General features: G+C 58.1%; 9 protein-coding genes and 2 non-coding genes across 11 annotated transcripts; 3 read left to right on the plus strand and 8 right to left on the minus strand.

Moving 5' to 3' along the window:
- Positions 1 to 30: 30 nt before the first annotated feature.
- MJAP1_001522 (uncharacterized protein) lies at positions 31 to 1152 on the minus strand (the record flags this gene model as incomplete). The annotated part of the gene is made up of 1 exon (XM_060265479.1): positions 31 to 1152. The coding sequence occupies one exon, from the start codon at positions 1150 to 1152 to the stop codon at positions 31 to 33; it is 1122 nt and encodes a 373-aa protein (XP_060121462.1).
- Positions 1153 to 2226: 1074 nt separating this feature from the next.
- Positions 2227 to 2820, minus strand: CYC1 (iso-1-cytochrome c; the record flags this gene model as incomplete). Its single annotated transcript, XM_060265480.1, has 6 exons — positions 2227 to 2297; positions 2336 to 2346; positions 2447 to 2457; positions 2501 to 2543; positions 2583 to 2676; positions 2724 to 2820. The coding sequence occupies 6 exons, from the start codon at positions 2818 to 2820 to the stop codon at positions 2227 to 2229; spliced, it is 327 nt and encodes a 108-aa protein (XP_060121463.1).
- A 1319-nt stretch (positions 2821 to 4139) lies between these two features.
- MJAP1_001524 lies at positions 4140 to 4222 on the minus strand. The gene has a single exon. It is a non-coding gene; the product is annotated as a tRNA-Cys (tRNA).
- A 2159-nt stretch (positions 4223 to 6381) lies between these two features.
- Positions 6382 to 7797, plus strand: PSD2 (phosphatidylserine decarboxylase; the record flags this gene model as incomplete). Its single annotated transcript, XM_060265481.1, has 2 exons — positions 6382 to 7169; positions 7212 to 7797. The coding sequence occupies 2 exons, from the start codon at positions 6382 to 6384 to the stop codon at positions 7795 to 7797; spliced, it is 1374 nt and encodes a 457-aa protein (XP_060121464.1).
- A 108-nt stretch (positions 7798 to 7905) lies between these two features.
- Positions 7906 to 9699, plus strand: ILV3 (dihydroxy-acid dehydratase; the record flags this gene model as incomplete). Its single annotated transcript, XM_060265482.1, has 1 exon — positions 7906 to 9699. The coding sequence occupies one exon, from the start codon at positions 7906 to 7908 to the stop codon at positions 9697 to 9699; it is 1794 nt and encodes a 597-aa protein (XP_060121465.1).
- Positions 9700 to 9723: 24 nt separating this feature from the next.
- On the minus strand, positions 9724 to 10827 carry HOM2 (aspartate-semialdehyde dehydrogenase; the record flags this gene model as incomplete). The annotated part of the gene is made up of 1 exon (XM_060265483.1): positions 9724 to 10827. The coding sequence occupies one exon, from the start codon at positions 10825 to 10827 to the stop codon at positions 9724 to 9726; it is 1104 nt and encodes a 367-aa protein (XP_060121466.1).
- A 469-nt stretch (positions 10828 to 11296) lies between these two features.
- Positions 11297 to 14572, minus strand: MJAP1_001528 (uncharacterized protein; the record flags this gene model as incomplete). Its single annotated transcript, XM_060265484.1, has 1 exon — positions 11297 to 14572. The coding sequence occupies one exon, from the start codon at positions 14570 to 14572 to the stop codon at positions 11297 to 11299; it is 3276 nt and encodes a 1091-aa protein (XP_060121467.1).
- Positions 14573 to 14797: 225 nt separating this feature from the next.
- Positions 14798 to 16567, minus strand: MJAP1_001529 (RING-type E3 ubiquitin transferase; the record flags this gene model as incomplete). Its single annotated transcript, XM_060265485.1, has 1 exon — positions 14798 to 16567. One exon carries the CDS (start codon positions 16565 to 16567, stop codon positions 14798 to 14800), a length of 1770 nt encoding a protein of 589 aa, XP_060121468.1.
- A 128-nt stretch (positions 16568 to 16695) lies between these two features.
- Positions 16696 to 17313, plus strand: MJAP1_001530 (uncharacterized protein; the record flags this gene model as incomplete). The annotated part of the gene is made up of 2 exons (XM_060265486.1): positions 16696 to 16921; positions 16952 to 17313. 2 exons carry the CDS (start codon positions 16696 to 16698, stop codon positions 17311 to 17313), a joined length of 588 nt encoding a protein of 195 aa, XP_060121469.1.
- Positions 17314 to 17431: 118 nt separating this feature from the next.
- On the minus strand, positions 17432 to 17523 carry MJAP1_001531. Its single transcript has one exon. It is a non-coding gene; the product is annotated as a tRNA-Glu (tRNA).
- Positions 17524 to 17580: 57 nt separating this feature from the next.
- Positions 17581 to 19383, minus strand: PET8_1 (S-adenosylmethionine transporter; the record flags this gene model as incomplete). The annotated part of the gene is made up of 1 exon (XM_060265487.1): positions 17581 to 19383. The coding sequence occupies one exon, from the start codon at positions 19381 to 19383 to the stop codon at positions 17581 to 17583; it is 1803 nt and encodes a 600-aa protein (XP_060121470.1).
- Between the last annotated feature and the right edge of the window lie 59 nt (positions 19384 to 19442).

Consider the following 19442-nt stretch of genomic DNA (forward strand, 5'->3'; position numbering starts at 1 on the left):
CGCTCTGTACCAGTACAGAGCGGCAGGCTCTTAGGCCGCAGGACGCGGCTGCTTGCTGGGCTGCGCCGCATCACTTTCTGTCGCAGGGCGCTTGCCAGGCACCTCGCTCGCGGGCTCCACGAGCGCGTGCCTGGGCTCCTCGGCACCGCGCACCTTGCTCGCCTCCAGCTCAGACGGAGGAGCGCCCGTCGCGCTGCTCACGTCAACCACGGGGTCCACAGGAACAGGTCGCTGCACCGGAGCGGCTGTACTACTGTACACGGACGAAGAGCGCGACCTCGCGACATTTGCATGGTCCTCGGCACCCGACACACTCATGCCGCCCGGCGCACCGACATTCGTAGAGGCACGCAGCTCGGCGATCGTCACAGGCGGAATCGGCGTTCCAGGGCCGGCATTGGCGTACTCCAGCGTACGGCGGCGCACGAGCTTGGAAAAGTGCAGGCCACAAGCATTGCACAGCGTCCGCGCACCATCCGGACCGCGCCGCCATTCGGGCGTGTCGCTGTTTCCACACGCATGACACACACCGGGCGCAGGCGCACGGCTGCGCTTGCGGTACTTGGGGACGTATTGGCCCGCATTCATACTGTCCGACGGCATACCCTTGCCCGGGCCGTGGGGGGCATACGGCGACTGGTGCAGGTACATGTGCTCGGACCGCATCGGTTGGCCAGCGACATTGGAGGCATAGGTGCCCAGGTCTTCACTGCTCGACATGCCACGCACTGCGCGCGAGCCCACGCGATCGCCCGACTTGCTCTGGCTGGGGCTGCGACGGCGCAGGTGCTTGTCGTCGAGGTCGCCGTCGTCGGGACGCATGCCTTTTCCGTCGCGGTCGTCACGTCCGCCGGGGATCCAGTAGGGGTGTGCGGGGTTGCTTCCGGAACTCCAGGGGTAGTAGGGTGCGCCTTCGGCAGGATCGCGGCCAGAACGGCCTTCATGCAGCGCCAGGAGCGAGCGCAGCTCTTGGTTAATTTCAGAGGCAATTGGCATCAGGCTGTACAGCTCATCAGCAGAAGGCGGGACTTGCCGCTCCATGTGCTCGCCGACGCAGTTGTACAGTGCAAGGCTTGCAGCATGAATGCGCTCGAGCGAGTAGGCCGTATTAGGCTCAAGCGCGCCATGCACAGCCGAGGACCACGGCGGCATCGCGGCCGTACCGGGCGCTCCACGGCTCGTCGAGTAGGCGCCATAAGAGGGATGCGGGGCATCAGTGGCCCGGGCCGACCGCTGCTCACCGTGCGTGTCATATGCACCCGCTTGGCCGGCCAAGTTGGAGAGAGGTGCAGGTGCAGGCGGCGGCGGCGAAGGCGACGTGTACGTGCCTTGCGTGGCCGGAGCTGCGGCAGGTGCCGCAGGGTTTGCGCGGAAATTCGAGCGTGCAGGAGATCCCATCGGGACACGCTCAGATGCCGTCCGTTCGTCGGAGACGGCTGCAGTAGGAGTAGAAGAAGTATGTGATGCGCCTTGGCGATGCATGGTATTTTCAGCGGCAGGGTTGGGCATCGGTTCAAGTGATCGCAAAGGGGGCAATTTGACTGTATCTGCCTCGGAAAAGTTAATCAATGACGGGTTTGGCTTGGCCATACCCTAGCAGCATACAGATGCTCTCAGGCTCAGCGCAAGACTCGGCCTAAGCAGAGATGCGCACTGCACTCGCGGATGGAGACAGATAAGCTCGATCAGACAATGAAGCGAAGCACAATACAGTACGTTGCGCCCTTCGTCGGTCTCTGTTACGATTACCACTGCACTGATTCCAGTCCAGCGAACGACACACTACCCGATTGCCCTAATTCGCGATGAGAGAAAACCCACGATCCGTGGACCCGACCCATCCGCTGACTAAATATCGTCGCCCCGCACGGGGACTGGCCCGATGCGTCGTCATTGCTCGGCAGGGGGCCGATACATTGGACCAATCGGGTAAACACCGCGCGGGATTCGCTAAGTGGCCGTAGGGCCGCTCAAGCGCGTCGCGTCCCTTCGCAATCGGGCCTCCACTGCCCGCTGCAGAAGAAAAGCCAGGCCAGGGAACGCGCATCGCCTGCCAAGACGGCGCGGGAGAGGTCAACGCTAAGTCCGATAGGCCGATACTCGCACAATATTTGAGTACATGAAGAGCATTTGGAATGATGGGCATTGCACAGAGTTCTATGTAACGATTGAGGAAACTAGAGACACGCGCAACTTTTTCCATCGATGCACCTAAGCACGGGCAGCTTACTTGCAAGCCTCGCGCATGAAGGTGATGAGGTTGTCGCGGTCCTTGTCCTTCTTGAGACCAGCGAAAGCTGAACGGTTAGCATTTGTAGATGATTTTTGTACGTACCCATCTTGGTACTGTAATGAGAACCCAGCGCACCAACGTGCAAGGGAAATCGAGGTCAGCATCCAGTTCATAAAAACCCAACCACAAAGGGTAAGGCATTGCATTACGTACCCAGGAATGTACTGTAAGTGTTAGTCGCTGCTCTTTCTCATTGTGATCACGTACCTTCTTGGGGTTCTCGAGGTACTCGAAGAGAGTCTCCTCGTCCCTGAAAGGTTAGTATATACACGGATAGATCGATACATACCAGGTGACACCCTTGTTCACGTTGGCAGCGGTGTAGCTGAAGCCCTCAGCCTGACCGGACTTGCGGCCGAAGACACCGTGCAGGTTGGGACCAACTGTGGGAGTGTTAGTATTCCGATCCAAAACAAAAGTCACAACATACCCTTGTTGGGGCCACCCTTCTCGGTGGTGTGGCACTGCGCACAGCGGGTCTTGAAAAGACCGGCACCCTTCTTAGCGTCACCCTCGGAAAACGGCATTGTCAATGAATATAGTCAAGGTGAAGTATCACAGGACCAGGGGCCTTCTCTTTTGGCGTCCCAGGGAAGTCCGACATTTTCCGCGCCACTGCCAATCGCAGCCGGGCAAATCGTCATACATTCTAGAATACCATTTTCTTAGCAAATCATGATCGCCCAATTTGCAAGCGCTTTTCTCCACGAGGCAGAGTACCTCCACATCTCTGACACGTGGAGTTCATGCCGGGAACAAAACGCGCCGAGCAGAAAATTCGGCCCTTGCGGCAAACGATCTCCGAGGGTAAGTCGGAATGCGCGGCAGCAGGGTCGCGAGGTCCAGATGATTAGAACTATTTTTTGCATAGTTCAAGTCTAGGATACGTCCGATGCGAATACCCATACCATCTAAAAGTCTTTTGCTCCTATATGATGGCTTCTACAACCTTGCTGCTGCGATTTTACTCTGTTCAGTTACTAACCTAAAAGCATGCGATTTTCGTCCATGAGGACTGATAGTTTATAATACAATAATTGGATTCCTTGCCGCCCTATCCATGCGCTCATAGTTGCCTCTGCTCAGTCTAAAATTCGTGGGGGTGCTCCAAGTACGTCTTCTGGGTCAGCCTAAGAAGATCGGGCGATAATTGATTACGAAACATGACGAGAATCCACCGTCCATTGCGTACGTAGCAAGCCGTTCGTGCTTGACGTGAGACTCTGGCTGTGCGGATGTCGTCCAACACAACTACTGAATCGACCGATACGGGTGCGCCCGTATCACTGGGACTCATGGATTCTATTTCGCCGCAGTGCACTCCTCTGAAGCACAAGTACGATGGATGCTTCAACGCGTGGTTCCAGGAGTATTTGGGAGCTGCTACCAATGCCGAAGCGGAACAATCGGCGCAGTCGTCTGGTTCATGGACGAAAGGAATCCCGCGGTTCTCTTCGAGTAGCCAACGCATCACGCAGAAGCTGACGCTCCTTCGGGAGCGGTACGAGTACGACTGTGGCAAGCTCTTCACGCAATATCAAGCATGCGTTCAGGTACGTATAAAGTGAAGCTTTTTTTGGACATGGCTAACCATTTGTATAGCAAGCTATCAAGGAAAAGGGACTGGATCCGGCCATTGAAAAGGCGCGCCAGGAAAACCCGTTCCCCCTGCAACACCAACGCTGAGAAATCGCAGTGTTTATACCTCTTAATCCATAGTGATCATAAGGATATATGTATCCTGCAAAAGGAAATACACGCTAGAGAATACCATGTGCTGCTGGGATCATCTTGTTCATATGCCCCGCATTGTCGTATAATTTAGGAAAAAAAGAAATCCAAATTGAGTTCCGGGCGCGATTTGAACGCACGACCTGCAGATACTTTTTCAAGTTGCAATCTGCCGCTCTACCCCTGAGCTACCGGAACAGTGTTTTGATAATAGTGAAGTATTAAGGGTATATACAGTAGCTGGAAAGCCCGTGCGCGCAGCGCCCCATCCATATCGCCCGACACTTTTGGAGGTTGACGTCGCGTCATCCACCGGGAGGGGCCAAATTTATTTCTGGTACTATTTATGACGATCCTTTTATAATTGGGATATGCCGCATTCTAAAAAGTCAGCCGGCGTTGCTACTGTCGCGCAGAGTGCATCTACATCAAGCATTTCGGTGGACAGTTCCAACGACGAAGGGCTTGCAACTTTGCGTGTACAAGTCTTGGGCGCCAAACTTCCAGAAGCAACAAATGGATCTTGCGTGTTTGCGACTGTTCGTATTCCCGGCGTGGATTGCCCGCACTTTCAGACGGCTCCTTCTAGGAGTGTCGCCGCACCCGCATGGGATGCTTCCGTGGCTACGTTTGAATATACCATTAGCCGCACCTGGATTTTCCCTTCTAACTCACTCAGTGGTGTAGGTGAGCAAGGTCCAACCTCTTGTAAGCCGCACCGCCGCACCTTGCACGGAAAGCTTTTTGCCAACAAAGCAACGCAATACCTACGAAACAGTGCTACATCTGGGGCGAAAGCTGTTCGCAAGCGGACCCCACGGCCTTTCATTTTGCGACGTCGAGGACGGACCACAGATGGAAAAGGAGCCGATTTACAAGACTTGCCGATGGATACGCATGGCTTTGCAACTTCATTAGAGTTTGTCTTTTGGGCGGCACCGGATGCCGATGCACTTGACAAGCGCGTGTATTTGGCGGAGGCCAACATTCCGGTGTCTGAATGGTGCAGCTCTATTCCTCCTAATATTTGTTGGGGTGCCACTGAACCCCATTGGTATCCTCTACAAGTACCGACAAGTGAGCCAGGAAAAGCAGTCGAAGTCCGAATCGGTCTCCTCCCCCTGGCCCCTCATCGTGACGGTGTCGAGCCATGGTTGAATCAGGTTTATCGTGCCATGTGTATCGCCAGCACTGACGATGAGACTGTGAGCCTTCGTAATATTCCAGCTACACAAGCTATTGGAATGTCTGAAGAGATCGATGATGTTTTGGACGATGGCCTAGCTGATTCGGAGCTGGACGAGCTGCCTGATGTTGAACTGGATGAAACAGATCCTGGAATTGATTTGGAAGCGGAAGCCGAGGCGGAAGCTGAGGCAGAAGCTGATCTCGCTTTATCGTCAGATGCAGCTGAGTCCGATCCTGAGGCTGACTTGTCCGAACTGGAGCAAGGGGTGCATTCAGTGGCTTTGGATGCCGAAAAAAATGAGTTGAACCCGCAGTCCGACCGGCGGCGCTTCTTCCCCTTGCGCAGACGGCGCGGAAAGCATAAACGCAAGCACTCCCAAGCATCTGCACTGAGTGATCCAGGTATGAGTGACACCGATACGCCCGCTTCGGATGTGGATGCGAATCGACGATACTGGCGCCTTCGCGGGCTTCGTCTGAGCTCGAAGCACTCTCTTTCGAGCACGTCAGCAATTGGAAGCGATGTCGAGCTGAGTGAGGGACGGAAACGCCGTGGCCGTAAGCGCCGTCGTCAGCGTGACTTTGCTTTCAAAGCCTCTCTGGGTCTCGATGTGATGGGCATTGTCATGATTGAGGTGGCGAGTGCGCGACATTTACCCCACTGGAAGAATATGACTTATACCTCGTTCGACATGGACCCGTTCACGATTGTTTCCTTCAATCGTAAAATTTTCCGCACTCGTGTTTGTCGCCATACCCTTAATCCGACATGGAACGAAAAACTTCTCTTTCATGTGCGCAGCGGCGAATCCAATTTTGACATCAAATTTTCCGTGTACGACTGGGACAAAATATCGTCGAACGACTACGTGGGGGAGACGCACATTTCCATGCGCGAACTTATTGACGCTTTCCCGGCGCCAGACCCCGCTACGGGGCTCTACAATGCTGAGGAAGCGACCAAACCGACGACACATGTCTTTGAACTCCCGTTGCGACGCACGGATCGGGCTGAAGAACAAAAGTTTGGATCCGGCAACCCCCCTACGCTGGTACTTCGCGCAATGTACCGACCCTACAAAGCCCTGCGCCAGCGATTTTGGAGGGAGCTTTTGCATACCTATGATACCAATGATACCGGCGGTGTGGATGCTATCGAGCTAGCTGCCATGCTGGGCAGTCTTGGAAGTACGCTGACCAAGTCGACCATTGACGACTTTTATCTCAAGCTCGGCAAGAACCCTGAGATGGATGAACTGTCGTTTGATGAAGGTGTCCGTGTGCTGGAAGATGCAATCCGCAAGCCACGCGCAGAAAGGCAGACAGAAGACCGTGGTTCCGACAGTGACAGCGACGACGCGACATCGTTCTCTGGGGAGCGGCCTGTCGAACGAGTGGTCCGCCTGCGTTCGTGCCCCCTTTGCAACATGCCCAATCTGGCGCGTGTCGATGAGATGGACATTCTTACGCATCTTGCCCTCTGTGCCTCGCGTGACTGGCACCGAGTCGAGGACATTGCCATGTCTCGTTTCGTCACTGCGAGTCAGGCACACCGGAAATGGTACACAAACGTGATTACCAAGCTCAGTCAAGGACACTATCAAGTTGGCGCAAACAGTGCCAACATCCTTGTCCAAGAACGTGATTCTGGTGCGCTGCTCGAAGAAAAGATGCAAGTGTATGTCCGACTTGGCATCCGGCTGTTGTACCAAGGTGCACGCGGTCAGATGTCGGGCGCACGCATCAAGCGCATGCTACACAACATGTCGGTCAAGCAAGGCGTCAAGTTTGATGCGCCGGGTAGTACGCGCTTCATTGCTCCCTTCATTGCTTTCCATGGAATCAATACAGAGGAGATGGTGGATACGGTGGACCAGTTTTCGACCTTTAACGACTTTTTCTGCCGCAAAATCAAGATGGAGCTGCGCCCGATCGACGAGCCCGACAATCCCAATGTGTTGGTAAGCTGTGCCGACTGCCGACTCATGGCATTCCCCAGCGTGGAGCGCGCGACGCAGCTTTGGGTCAAAGGCCGAAAATTCACGGTCGAAAAACTCTTGGGCCCTCGGTACGGCGACGAGGCAGCAGGTCGTTCGCTGTCTATGATCATTTTCCGCCTTGCGCCCCAGGACTACCATCGTTTCCATATCCCGGCTGACGGCACGATTGGCACGCCTGACTGGGCCGATGGCGAGTACTACACGGTGAATCCCATGGCCATTCGCAGTGCCATTGATGTCTATGGCGAGAACAAGCGCGTTGTTGTCCCACTCTACACGAAGGAGTTTGGCACTGTCTACATTGTGGCTATCGGCGCGATGATGGTGGGGTCCATCCTGCTTTCGGTCAAGCCTGAAGAGCAAGTGCGCCGCGGCGACGAGCTCGGCTACTTCAAATTCGGCGGGTCCACCCTCGTCCTGCTCACCGACAGCCAGAAGCTTAAGCTCGATCCGGACCTCGTGACGAACGGTGAGGCGTGTATCGAGACGCTGGTGCGTGTCGGTATGCATCTCGGTCGTGCGCGCGACGCGCCGCACAGACCGCTCGTGGGGAATGTCACGCGTGACTCGACCGACGCCAATTAAACTTCGGCCGGGTTACGAATTGTGTGGAAAAGGATTGGCTCCGTAGGTTTTTCTCTTGGAAGCATGCGTCTCTTGAGCAGTGCGCCTGCGACGAGGCTTGTGCGTACGATGTCGAACTACGGATGTGCTCGTGGAATTGCCACATCGTGTGCGTGTGCTAGCACCGAACGTCCTGGCCCGGGCAACCTGAACCATTACTCGCGCCTGATCACGCAGCCGAAGGACCAGGGTGCGAGTCAGGCGATGCTCTACGCGACCGATGGCATCACTAACGACGACGATCTGAAGCGTGCCATGGTCGGTGTTGCGAGCGTGTGGTACGAGGGCAACCCCTGCAATGCCCACCTGCTCGGTGTTGGCCAGCGCATCAAGGAGTCGGTCGACGCTGCGGGCCTGACTGGCTACCAGTTCGGCACCGTCGGTGTCTCGGACGGCATTAGCATGGGTACGAGCGCTATGAGCTACTCGCTCCCCAGCCGTGACCTAATTGCGGACAGCGTGGAGAGCTGCATGGGCGGCCACTGGCTGGACGGCTGTGTTGTGGTGCCTGGCTGTGACAAGAACATGCCCGGTGTGCTGATGGCGCTCGGCCGCTTGAACCGCCCCGGTATCATGGTGTACGGTGGTACGATCCGCCCCGGTGGATGTGGCTCGATCCCCGGCACGCTCGACATTGTGAGTGCCTTCCAGAGCTACGGCCAGTACCTCTCGCAAGGTGGTACTCCCGACGCGGAGAAGCTGCGCTACGACACGGTGCGTAACTCGTGCCCGGGCCCCGGTGCATGCGGTGGTATGTACACCGCCAACACCATGGCCTCGTGTGCTGAAGCGCTCGGTATGACGCTGCCGGGTAGCAGTTCGTTCCCTGCCGAGTACCCCGAGAAGAAGAAGGAGTGCGAAGAGATCGGCTCTGCGATGCGCAACCTGCTCGAGAAAAACATCCGCCCCCGCGATATTATGACCAAGAGCGCATTCGAGGACGCGATGATCCTGACCATGGTTCTTGGTGGCTCGACCAACGCCGTGCTGCACCTGATCGCCATGGCCCACAGTGTCGGTGTAAAAGTGACGCTGGACGACTTCCAGCGCATCAGTGACTCGACGCCCTTCCTTGCGGACCTCAAGCCTAGTGGCAAGTACGTCATGGAGGACGTGCACAAGCTCTGCGGCGGTATCCCCACGGTGATCAACTACCTGATCGAGCAGGGCATGATGAAGGGTGAGCACATGACCGTGACGGGCCGCACGCTCCGTGAGAACTGTGAGCGGTGGGTTGCGGAGAAGGGCAAGCTCCCCGAGAGCCAGGACCTGCTGCGCCCCATCAACAACCCGATTAAGCCGACTGGTCACATCCGCATTCTCTACGGCAACCTCGCCCCCGGCGGTGCTGTCGCCAAGATCACGGGCAAGGAGGGTCTTCACTTTACCGGCAAGGCGCGTGTCTTTGACACCGAGGACGACATGGTCCACGCCGTGGAGAACGGTGAGATCAAGAAGGGCGAGAAGACGGTGATTATCCTGCGCTACAAGGGCCCCAAGGGTGGCCCCGGTATGCCCGAGATGCTCAAGCCGACCTCACTCATCATGGGCGCAGGTCTCGGCCACGACGTTGCTTGCCTTACGGACGGCCGCTTCAGCGGTGGCTCGCACGGTTTCGTGATTGGCCACGTCGTGCCGGAGGCGCAGGAGGGCGGTCCGATCGGTCTCGTGGAAGACGGCGATGTGATTGTAATCGACGCTGAGAACAACAAGATGAACATTGAGGGTGTTGACGATGCTGAGCTCGAGCGCCGCCGTGCCCAGTGGGTGCCGCGCCCGCTCAAGCCGACGCAGGGTAGCCTGCTCAAGTACACCCGCCTTGTCGCCGACGCCAGCCACGGCTGCGTGACGGACTTGGCATAAATATAAACAGACGTATTAGGGAGTCTACGAGAGATAGCCCTTCTTGAGAGCAATTTCAGCGTTTAGCACAGAGCTGGTGGCCGCACCAAGCATGACATTGTTCACCAGCGAGATGAACTTGATATCCAGCACAGGGTCCTCGCGGACGCGACCCACGTTGACACCAGCGCCGTTCTGCCACTCGCGGTCCAGGCGGGGCTGTGGCCGGTCAGGCTCGTCGTGGATAGTGATGGCCTGCGCAGGCGCGCTGTGGCATCCGAGCTCCTGCGCCTCGCAGCGGTACTTGCGCAGCGCCTCGTTCACCTGCTCGGGCGACGGCGCAGGTTGCTTCGCGAAGCGCACACTGATGCATGCAAGGTGACCGTCAATGACCGGCACACGGTTGCAGTGCGCACTCACCGTGAGGGGGCTCGCAGCATGCAGGTCAAATGCCTTCTTGTCGTCGGTGAGACCACCGAGGATCTTGCACGTCTCCCATTCCACCTTCTCTTCCTCGCCGCTAATGTAGGGCACGACGTTATCGAGGATATCCATCGAGCTCACACCGGGGTAGCCCGAGCCACTAATGGCCTGCATCGTATGTACCATGACCGTGTCGAGCGGTCCAAAGGCGTCTTCCAAGGCCTTGAGCGGCACCACGACACCGGTCGTCGAGCAGTTTGCGTTGGTGATGATGTAGCCCTGCTTCAGAGGCGGCGACATGGACGCCTGCTGGTGAGGAATAATGTCAAAGTGCGACGGGTTCACGAGAGGAACCACCAGAGGACACAGCGGGTCGCGGCGGTAGTTCTTGGCGTTGGAAAAGACACGCAGGTTCGCCGCACGGAAAGCAGCCTCGATCGGACCAGCGGGGGTGCTGTCCAGACCACTGAATACCACAGTGCACTCTTTAAAGTTCTCCGCCTCGCACGCCGTCACAGGCATGTCGCGCACATTGTCGGGAATGGGGTGCACCTGCTTCCAGCGGCCGGCCACGGCCTCCTTGTACGGACGGCCGGCCGACGAGGCGCTCGCGCCAAGCACAGCGAGCTCAAACTCGGGGTGGTTACTCAGTTGCAGGATGAAGCGCTGGCCCACCGTACCAGTGGCGCCCAGCACACCCACTTTCAACTTGCCCTGTGCAGTCATGGTAGGATCGTGGCAAGTAACCTTCGCGGAGTCATTCGTTTAGTCAGGGGCACAACGGCCGTAAGTCGCCGTGCTGCTTAACTGCGGTCGGCCGACAGTGGCGGCGAACGGGGGGGCCCGAAAAATATAAATACCCGCCACCCAGCTATGGAGGTTCCTCACCTTCTCTGGCCTTTTGGCTTAGATCAAGTGTAGTATCTGTTCTTTACAAGTTAACGCTTGTAACCCTCCCCTCTGGGGAGACTTAAACGTTAACCATCTTTTTCGACGCGGGGAGTAGGCACAAGCTTGCTTGTGCCACTTCAGCTTGTCCTTTGCCTTTCACTTCCGCTCTGAGACGAGCACCGTACTGCCGGCCTCTGGCCGGATTTTTTTGTGAATAGTTATGATTACGTAAGCCTGACAAAGCAATCCTTAGTCTTGCCTTGCTCAGATGGTCCGTGGACCTTGAATTAGGTGCGACTACCTGCTACGAAAGAACCCATGACATAACACCTGGCTTCGTGTCCGGAATAAAAGCATCAGGGTCGTGACTCGGCGAAAAAAAGAATCCAGCGACAAAGACGATGTAGGCTAAGATGAGGATACTACCACGGTGGTAGTTGCTCCTCGCCTCGATGTAGGTGTACGTCAACAGGAAAATCGACAAGAGGATCGCAATGATGTCCCAACGAGGGAAGATGAGCGTGAACATGTGGTCCTCAATCGTGCCCGGCGGGAACGAGTGCGACGAGCTGTACCATGCGCTGAAACCGACCAGCACCGGAATTTGAATAAGACACACCTGGAGCACATAGGCCGAACCGATCTCGAGGGAGAGCGCAATGTTGCCGTTGATGGCAAAGCTCATCGCATTCATGAACTCCGTCGTGTTGGGCACCAATGCAAAAATTGTCACACCAATAAACTTTTCGGGCAGGCCGGATCCCTTCACCACAACATCCACGACATCCACAAGAATCTCGGCGATAATGGCATAGAGCACCGTGCATCCAAGCAGCACACTAAGTGCAGTCATGCGGCTCCACGATGGCGCATCATGACCACCGGAGCCCTCGTCTTCCTCGTCGTCGTGCACAGGCTGTTGCTGTTGCGCCGACTTTTGCTGGTTGAAGATGTACTGGTACATGCGCATCGCCGCTTCCGCCACAGCGTCTTCGGCAGAGGCCTTCTTGCTGCCTTGCTCGCCTTCGCGTGTGCCCTGGTGGCGCGGCTCATGCGGCTCATGCGGCTCATGCGGCTCATGCGCCGGCGGCAGATGCCACGGCTCTTCGCGTGGGGCCTCGCTGGCGGCAGACAACGATTGCACGGCGTCGTGAGCGCGATGTGCGTCCTGCGTATCCAGGCTCGCATCGCGCTTCTGGTGTGAAGGAAGCAGCTGTTGCATGACATGCGCCGGCATCATGCGTTTATATACAGAGGCACGGTGCAGACCTGGCGGCATGTGCTCCGGCATGGCATTTGCAGGCGTCTGAGGCACAGGCTGGGCATTGTTCCAGATCTGTGAGGCATGCGTACGCAGCGAGAACCACAGACCAACTCCATACGCAAGAATCAGCACGACGGCACACGTGTAGATCAGACCCTTGACGTTCGTCTGGAAGAAGGGGTCCTTGACCGGCGACAGGTGCTCGTACGAGCACTGGCGGCACATCCAGCTGTCTTCCGGGCCGTGCGTGCGGTCGGGGCAGCCACTGCACTGCAGCTCAAACGTGCCATAGATCTGGTAAAAGATGGTCGGCGTTAGAATACCGATGATGGCCATGATCAGCATGGTGCTGGTCACGCCCGCCGACTGTGCGTTGAACTTTTGTTCCTTCCGGCGCGTCGCACCCGAGCACATACTGAGACCCGGCATGAGCAAGACACCAGCGAGGATCGATCCGATCAGAGACCCCTCAACAAGCCCCGCACGGCCTTGGGTCAGCGCAATGGAGTAAAGGAGTAGCTCGATAATCGAACCAAAGGTGGCGTTGATCACCGCACCCATACCGATACTGCTCTGTGTGCTGATGCTCGCGACTGCCATGCCAATAAAGTAGGACAGCGGCAAAACGCTACACAGCGACAGAAAGAAGATCATGCCATCGCTCGTGACCCACGGGAAGATGCCATCGACAATGTCGTGCTTCTTCAGGAAAGGACGCAGGAGGAAGAAGGCAAAGATCGTAAAGAAGACGATCGGGAGCGTGTTGATAAAGAGGATATTCACGCCGCCGATCGTGTACTTGAAGTATTCCTTGCCGACCGCGCGGTAGTTGCACAGGAGAATCATGCTGCGGCGCTTGCTGGTGCCCTTCTTGCGGTGCTTTGCCTTGAGACGCGGCGCAATCTGGCCAGCGCGCAGAGGATACTGGACTCCCTCGTGCGCGTTGCCGTCGTCCGCGCCCTTGACGCGCATCACGGTAGTGTCGATCTGGAGCGGCGAGCGGAAGTGCATCGCGAGCGGCTGTGTCGCCATGTTCTTCATCAGGACCCAAGTAAGCTTGGCCATGGGGATCGTCACGACAAGGCCCCAGCACAGTAGGCACACCAGACCCAGCACTGGGAAGAGAATCAGGGTATATACAATGGCGTAGACGATAATACCCACCCAGCGCTTTGTCACGCCGACGTCGCTTCCGTGGTCGTCGTAGACATAGTGGTACACACCGCGCTCCGAGGCGATACGCTCCTCCTCCGTCGGCGGCGTGTCGTCCTCGTCGGCATCGTCCTCGTTGCAGGTCGCGGCACCGTACGATGGGTTCGTGGACGAGCCCGCGCCGTCCAGCAGAAGCGTACCCTCTTCGGGCTCGTTGTTGGCATTCAGTGTCTTGTCACTGTCATCGTCCTTCACATCATGTTCATGGATATGCGCCCAGTGGCAAGGGCCGTGGCGATCGCCGCTCTGGTGCGTGCACTCCAGCTCGACATAGTTGCCAAACGGCCACATGATATAAGTAGCAAGGCCGTACAACACACGCGAGTACATCGCACCGCCGCGAGGCACAAGGCGCAGCAGACCAGAGAGGATAAAGCAAAGCGCACCGAGCCAGATCCCAAAAAAGACGAACCAGAAAATGTTGCCAGGCAGGACCTTGCTGCCGTGGTCCTGGCCGGGCATGCACTTGAGCGCCGAGTCGGCCGTGCGCGTAATGGAGCGCGACTTCTTGTAGAGCGCAGGCTTCCAGATCGGCAAACCAAAGGGATGTTCAAAGTTGAGTGCATCCTGACGGTCCTTCAGAGTGTACTCTAGGTCCTCGTCGTCCTCGTCGCCGTCGCCGTGCTCCTCGTCGTCGTCGTCATCAAAGGGCATTTCGTTTTCATATGGCTCATCATCGTCGTCATTGGACATGGTGTCGTCTCCTTGTGTGCTTGCAGGGTGCTCCGGACGACGCATCGACTTGGGGCTGCGCATTGAATCAGGGAAGTAGTCATGGCTCTGTATGGCCGAGTTCGCCTGGCTCCCGCGCATTTGGCTGTCGACGCTCTCGGGCGTGTACGAGCGGCCGAGGTCATTTCCAAGCTCTTTCTGCTTCTTCAGCTTCTCGCGCTTGCGCTCGCGCATACGGTGGCGGATGAGCGCCTCGCCACGGTCGCGTGCCTTGTGCTCATCGTCGCGTCGCTCAAAAGACTCGACGTCCTCGTTGTCGTCCAGATGCTCACGGATCGTCGGCGCCAGGCTCGCACGGCGAATGTTGGACGCAGAGTCTTCCGAGTGCACAAACGAGCGACGCGAGCGACGCGCGCTCTCCGAGCGGTGCATGTCGGGACGGATGGCCAAAGGGGAAGACATGTAAGGAGAAGAAGGTACATCACGGCTCGACGTGGGTGCTCCACGGGAGGCATCCCGTCCGCGTGGGCGGTCCGACGAAGACGGTGCTTCGCTCATTCCGTCGTAGCGGGGAAGAGTTGTACGGAGGAGGCCGTTGTGCCCGCGCCGCAAGCCAAATTGGCTTTCGTAATCAAGCAAGTGGCCCGGGCGCTGACCCTACATGGGGATCTGTATACTACTCTCCAAGGAGCGCCACGGGCGCTGCCGCACGGGCAGCTGCGCCCAGGCGTCCTTGCGGCACGATGGACATGTCACCCACTTGCCTACCGTATTGTGCTTTTCCGGCACAGGTGAGGCGTGGGGCGGCTGGGGCGGCTGGAGACTCGCGTGGCTCAGCGACATGTCGCAGGGCGTGTCCAGGTCCGAGTCGGACTCGGAGCCCGTGTCGTAGTCGTCGGCCTCGAGTGACTCGCAGGTCTCGACACTCATGCCGGTACATAGGCAGTCCATGTGTACTTCGTGGCGACACGGCAGCATCGTGACCCATTCCATGCCGACGTTGCCCATCGTGCGTGACGCGCTTGGATCGTCCTCGTAGCAGGGGAGACAGGCCGGCGCATCGCAGCGCCAGCCTTGTGTGCGCTCCTTGGCACGCACATGCTCGCGGAGAGAGACGAGCTCCTTCTCCTCCGCACACTTGTGGAGATTGGTGCGGCAAAAGGGGCACGACCACTTGCCAGGCGCGGTATTCTCGAGCCAGCCTTGCAGACAGGCACGGTGTAGGGTATGGTGGCCGTGGCACGGAACAACGACCACAGACTCATTGGCACTCTGTTCCTCTCCGGCAAACCATGCAGGGCGGTCGTCGGACGCGTAGGGCTCGAGGCAGATACCGCAGCCTGTCACGGGCCCATCGGCGACATCAAAGCCGCTATAGAGGCCAATGTCACTGATACCGAACCGGCTCATACGTAGCCGAAGCTCAGCATCAACAGGCTCGAGCGATTTCACATAGGAAGCAGCACGCGCAGGATCCGGGCGCTCTTCGGGCTCGGCATTGCGGAAGGCAAAGGTCATGTGGAAAGGCAGGCCGACGACGTGCACAGTCCGCGGCTGCCCATCGGCAATGCCGGACGAGTCATGGTCGAGGATGGGCCACGCCATACTCGATTCTGCATCGTACAAAAACCCAAAGGGAAACGGCGATGCGGCACGGGGAATATAGAGGAGGAACTGGGCAGGACGGGGGGTGTCGGTCGTTTCGGCAGACGCCTCGGGGGGAGCATCAGAGGCAGGTTGGGTATCGCGCTCTGTATGCTCGTCCGAGGACGGATGACGCAGAGCAGGACGCAGCGGGCTCGTGCCGACATCCAAGAGACGGATGGACAAGCCACGCGCGGGCGTTTCTGCCTCGGTCGTGGGGGGCATAGCAGGAGTATCGCGCTCTCCTGCATCCGTTTCCTCTTGCATGCCATGCTCGGCTACAGAGGGCGCCGTAGCTTCACGGTCCAAAGGCGGTGCGGTGGTGGCGTCGTTATCAGGCGTCAGCACGATCGGCTCTTCCCCGGTTGGTGCCGAGGCAAACGATTCGCGTATCCGGTTGACTAGCGCACAAAATATCGATCGCAACGAGGGTAGTGCCTCGCTGGGATCAGTGCTTGCCTCAGAGGGAGGCACCGCCTCGGCATGCGGCTGGACTGGCTCTGCCTCTTGTGCGTCCGCATTCGGTGGGTCGGTAAGCGGTCCTCCCTCCGTGTCTGGGCACTCTTGATTGTGACGGCCGGATGGTTCGGGTGCATCAACGGCAATGGAGCCAAATGCATGGGACCATGCACTCTCCTCCGGCTCCGAGTGGATGGAGCCAGTCAATTGGGGCGAACGGATTGTTACGATAGGAACGCCGTGGGCGCCAATGTCTACATTGGTGTCAGCACGAGGACCTGCAAAGCTCGTACGTGAGCCATTCGAAGTAGGGCTGTCTGGCATGGTGTATTCATCCGCTCTACGATAGCAATGTGGCGTGGAGAAAGGCGTGCTTTTCCCCACACCGCGCCTATTTCCGCGCCCTGGATTGAATGTGGAGGGTAATAATCAAAATCACGCCTCCGTCGACCATGGCACAAGAGAGCGCGGCGGCCCCGCCTGTGGAGAAGAAGGACGTCTTGCCCAAGGCGGACGCAAACGAAAAGTGCGATGAGAATTCTTCTCAAAAAGCAGATGCGCCCGAAGCAGTGACGTCAGAGTCGGCACCAGACGACAAAAAGGCGCCTGCTTCTTCTGACGAGCCGCCCAAGAAGGAGCCGGCTGCGGACACAAACCCTGCGCAAGAGACCAAAACAAGTGAACCTTCTAACTCTTCTCCTGGCGCAGAAAAGCCCTTATCGGCACCCGTCAAAAAGCGCACTTCTCAGCTGGGGGCGCTTGCGACAAACACACGCAAGAAGCGCAAGAGCCAATTGGCGGATTTGAGCGCGGCCGTCACGGCTCAGCCTGTCAAGCTCAACACGCTGGAAAAGTCTAAGCTCGATTGGGAGTCCTACAAAGGGACCGTCCCCGCCGCTGAAACCGAAACCATGACTGATGCCGAGCGCGACGAGCTCGAGTCGCAGACGCATGGGGGTGGAAGCGGTCTAGCGAACGTCAAGGGATACTTGCACCGCAAAGAGTTCCTGGATCGTGTGCATAATCGCCTCGACTCGCAAGAGTACGACGCTCACCACTCGCTCAAGTAGTGTATACCCCCACTAAACCACTGTCCTTTTGCCTGAAACAAAAACTAGGGCCTCTTAGGCCATCGTGCCGCGGCACCCTTGTAGCGCAGCCAAAAAAAATGGTGAGCAAAAAAAAGTGTTCCCAATCCGGGAGTCGAACCCGGGTCTTGTCGGCGCTTCACAATCGAAATTCATGAGAGCGACATATACTAACCGTTGTACTAACTAGGAGAACTGTTATTAACGAATAGTCCTTGGGAGTATATAACGTAGAAGTGGGAGGGGCGTCTACGCCAGGCTCGCGGCCGAGATCGACGCGGAGGACGCCTGGCGCTGCAGGCGCGCACGCAAGTTCTGGAAATTGCTGCCTTGTGCCGTACCGGTCGCTGGTGGATTCGCGCTTGACTCAGTTTGCGACATCATCGCGGGCTCATCGCAGAGCACAGCGCTGGAGTCGCCGCCTTTCGACGGGAACATAAGCGAGGGCGAAACCGAAACGATACTCGACGTGCGGGGGCGGCCGAACGAAGGCACTTCGTCATTCATGCGCGCGAGATACGACGGAGGCTCTGCGATCGACGCGGTCGATGGACGGCGCTCGCGACGCGCATTCTCGCCCGACATCGTCCGCTGGTCCTTCTGCACGCCCGACATGGAGCGCAGCCTGGTCGATGTGATGCCAGCGTACCCCTTCTGATTCTGCACGGTGATGGCTTCTTGCGACGGCACAGGCATCACCGGTGCAATGGTCGCGCGCGAGAGCAGCGCGGGCCCCGCGGCTCCTCGCGTCGGGTAGCGACTCGACGACGATGTCGTGCGGTTCTTGCGCGGGTTCTGCGACGCAGGCACATTAGGCTGCCTGAGCATGTTGCTGAGGTCCTGCAGAGCCGGCCCGGCGGCCTGGCGCCGCTTAGCGGCGTCCGGGGCAAAAGGGAAAATGCCTGAAATGCGCTTGCACAACGCAGACAATTCGGCGTCGCTCACGACTGCCTTAATCTTTTTGTCTTCGTCCGGCGCCGCCCACTGCTGGCCCTCGGATGCGACGCGGCGATAGCGCGTCAGGTTGAGCGAGTCTGGCACCTTTCTGCTCTCGACAAGGTAGTGCGACCAGTCCTTGTAGGTCGCCTCGACGGCAGCGGACGACTTATTCAGGAACGCCGTGCGCATGGTAAGGAACGCGTGCAAGAATGCGATGTGCACTTGTGCAAGTGCCTTGTTTGCCTCGAGCGTCGCGGTATCGGTCGGCTCGTCCGAGCGGAGTTCGTCCGCAAAGAGTTCCTGGGCGTGCTCCATAGCTTCCTGCATCGCAATCCATACGGAGCGACGCTCGCCTTCCGCCTGGAGTGTGTCGTCGCCGGCCGTGCGCGCGTTCCACACCTCGCACGAACGCGGAAAGAGGAGGAGCAAAGGCATAGAGATGTCCGCGTGCGACTCTTCCGTCGTCATGGACTGGCACATTTCCTGTGAACAGAGGAGGGTGCAGAGGAGTGTCAGTGCCTGGTTGAGTAGTGACCAGTGTGCCGCATACTCTGCGCTCTGCGCGTCCATCTCCTTGAGCTGCTCAGGGATGCGCTGCAAGGCGACGAGCCCCCATGCCACGCCGCGGCGCGTATCGCGCTCAAAAAGAAACACGGACTGATTCGCACGCACGACGCCGAAGCCAAACAGCTTCGAAAGAAAAGCGCATGCGTACGCACTGCCCAGGTTCGACGCGCGGCGATACAGAACCGCGGCGAGTGTGTACTGGTGTGCCGAAAAGGCCATCTGAGCCTCGGAAAGCAGGCGGTTGATATCGGTCGTCTCCTCGATAATGTCGTGCGTGAGTTTCTGCTTCTCGAGCCGTGTGCTTGCGTAGGATCGCAGACTCGCCTTGGACTGCGCTTCGGTGCCCTCGGCGGTGCCCGGCGAGACGAGGCCGAGGCCGCTGCGTCCCCGTGCTTTGTCGTACAAACACGCGTTGAACACCTGCACGCTCTTGGGCACTTGGCGCACGTCGCCCAAGGAGTATTCAGGCCCTTGGCCCCGTTGCCCTGCGCTCCATAGCGCAGGCATCGACCGGTGGCCCAGTCCCGTCGGGTGCCAAATGTCCATACCAGTCGGAGGTGTTGGTCTAAACCGGTCCTTTCCCCTGATTCGGGCGAATTTCTACG

Source organism: Malassezia japonica, chromosome 2, assembly GCF_029542785.1.
Source record: "Malassezia japonica chromosome 2, complete sequence".
NCBI lineage: Eukaryota > Fungi > Basidiomycota > Malasseziomycetes > Malasseziales > Malasseziaceae > Malassezia > Malassezia japonica.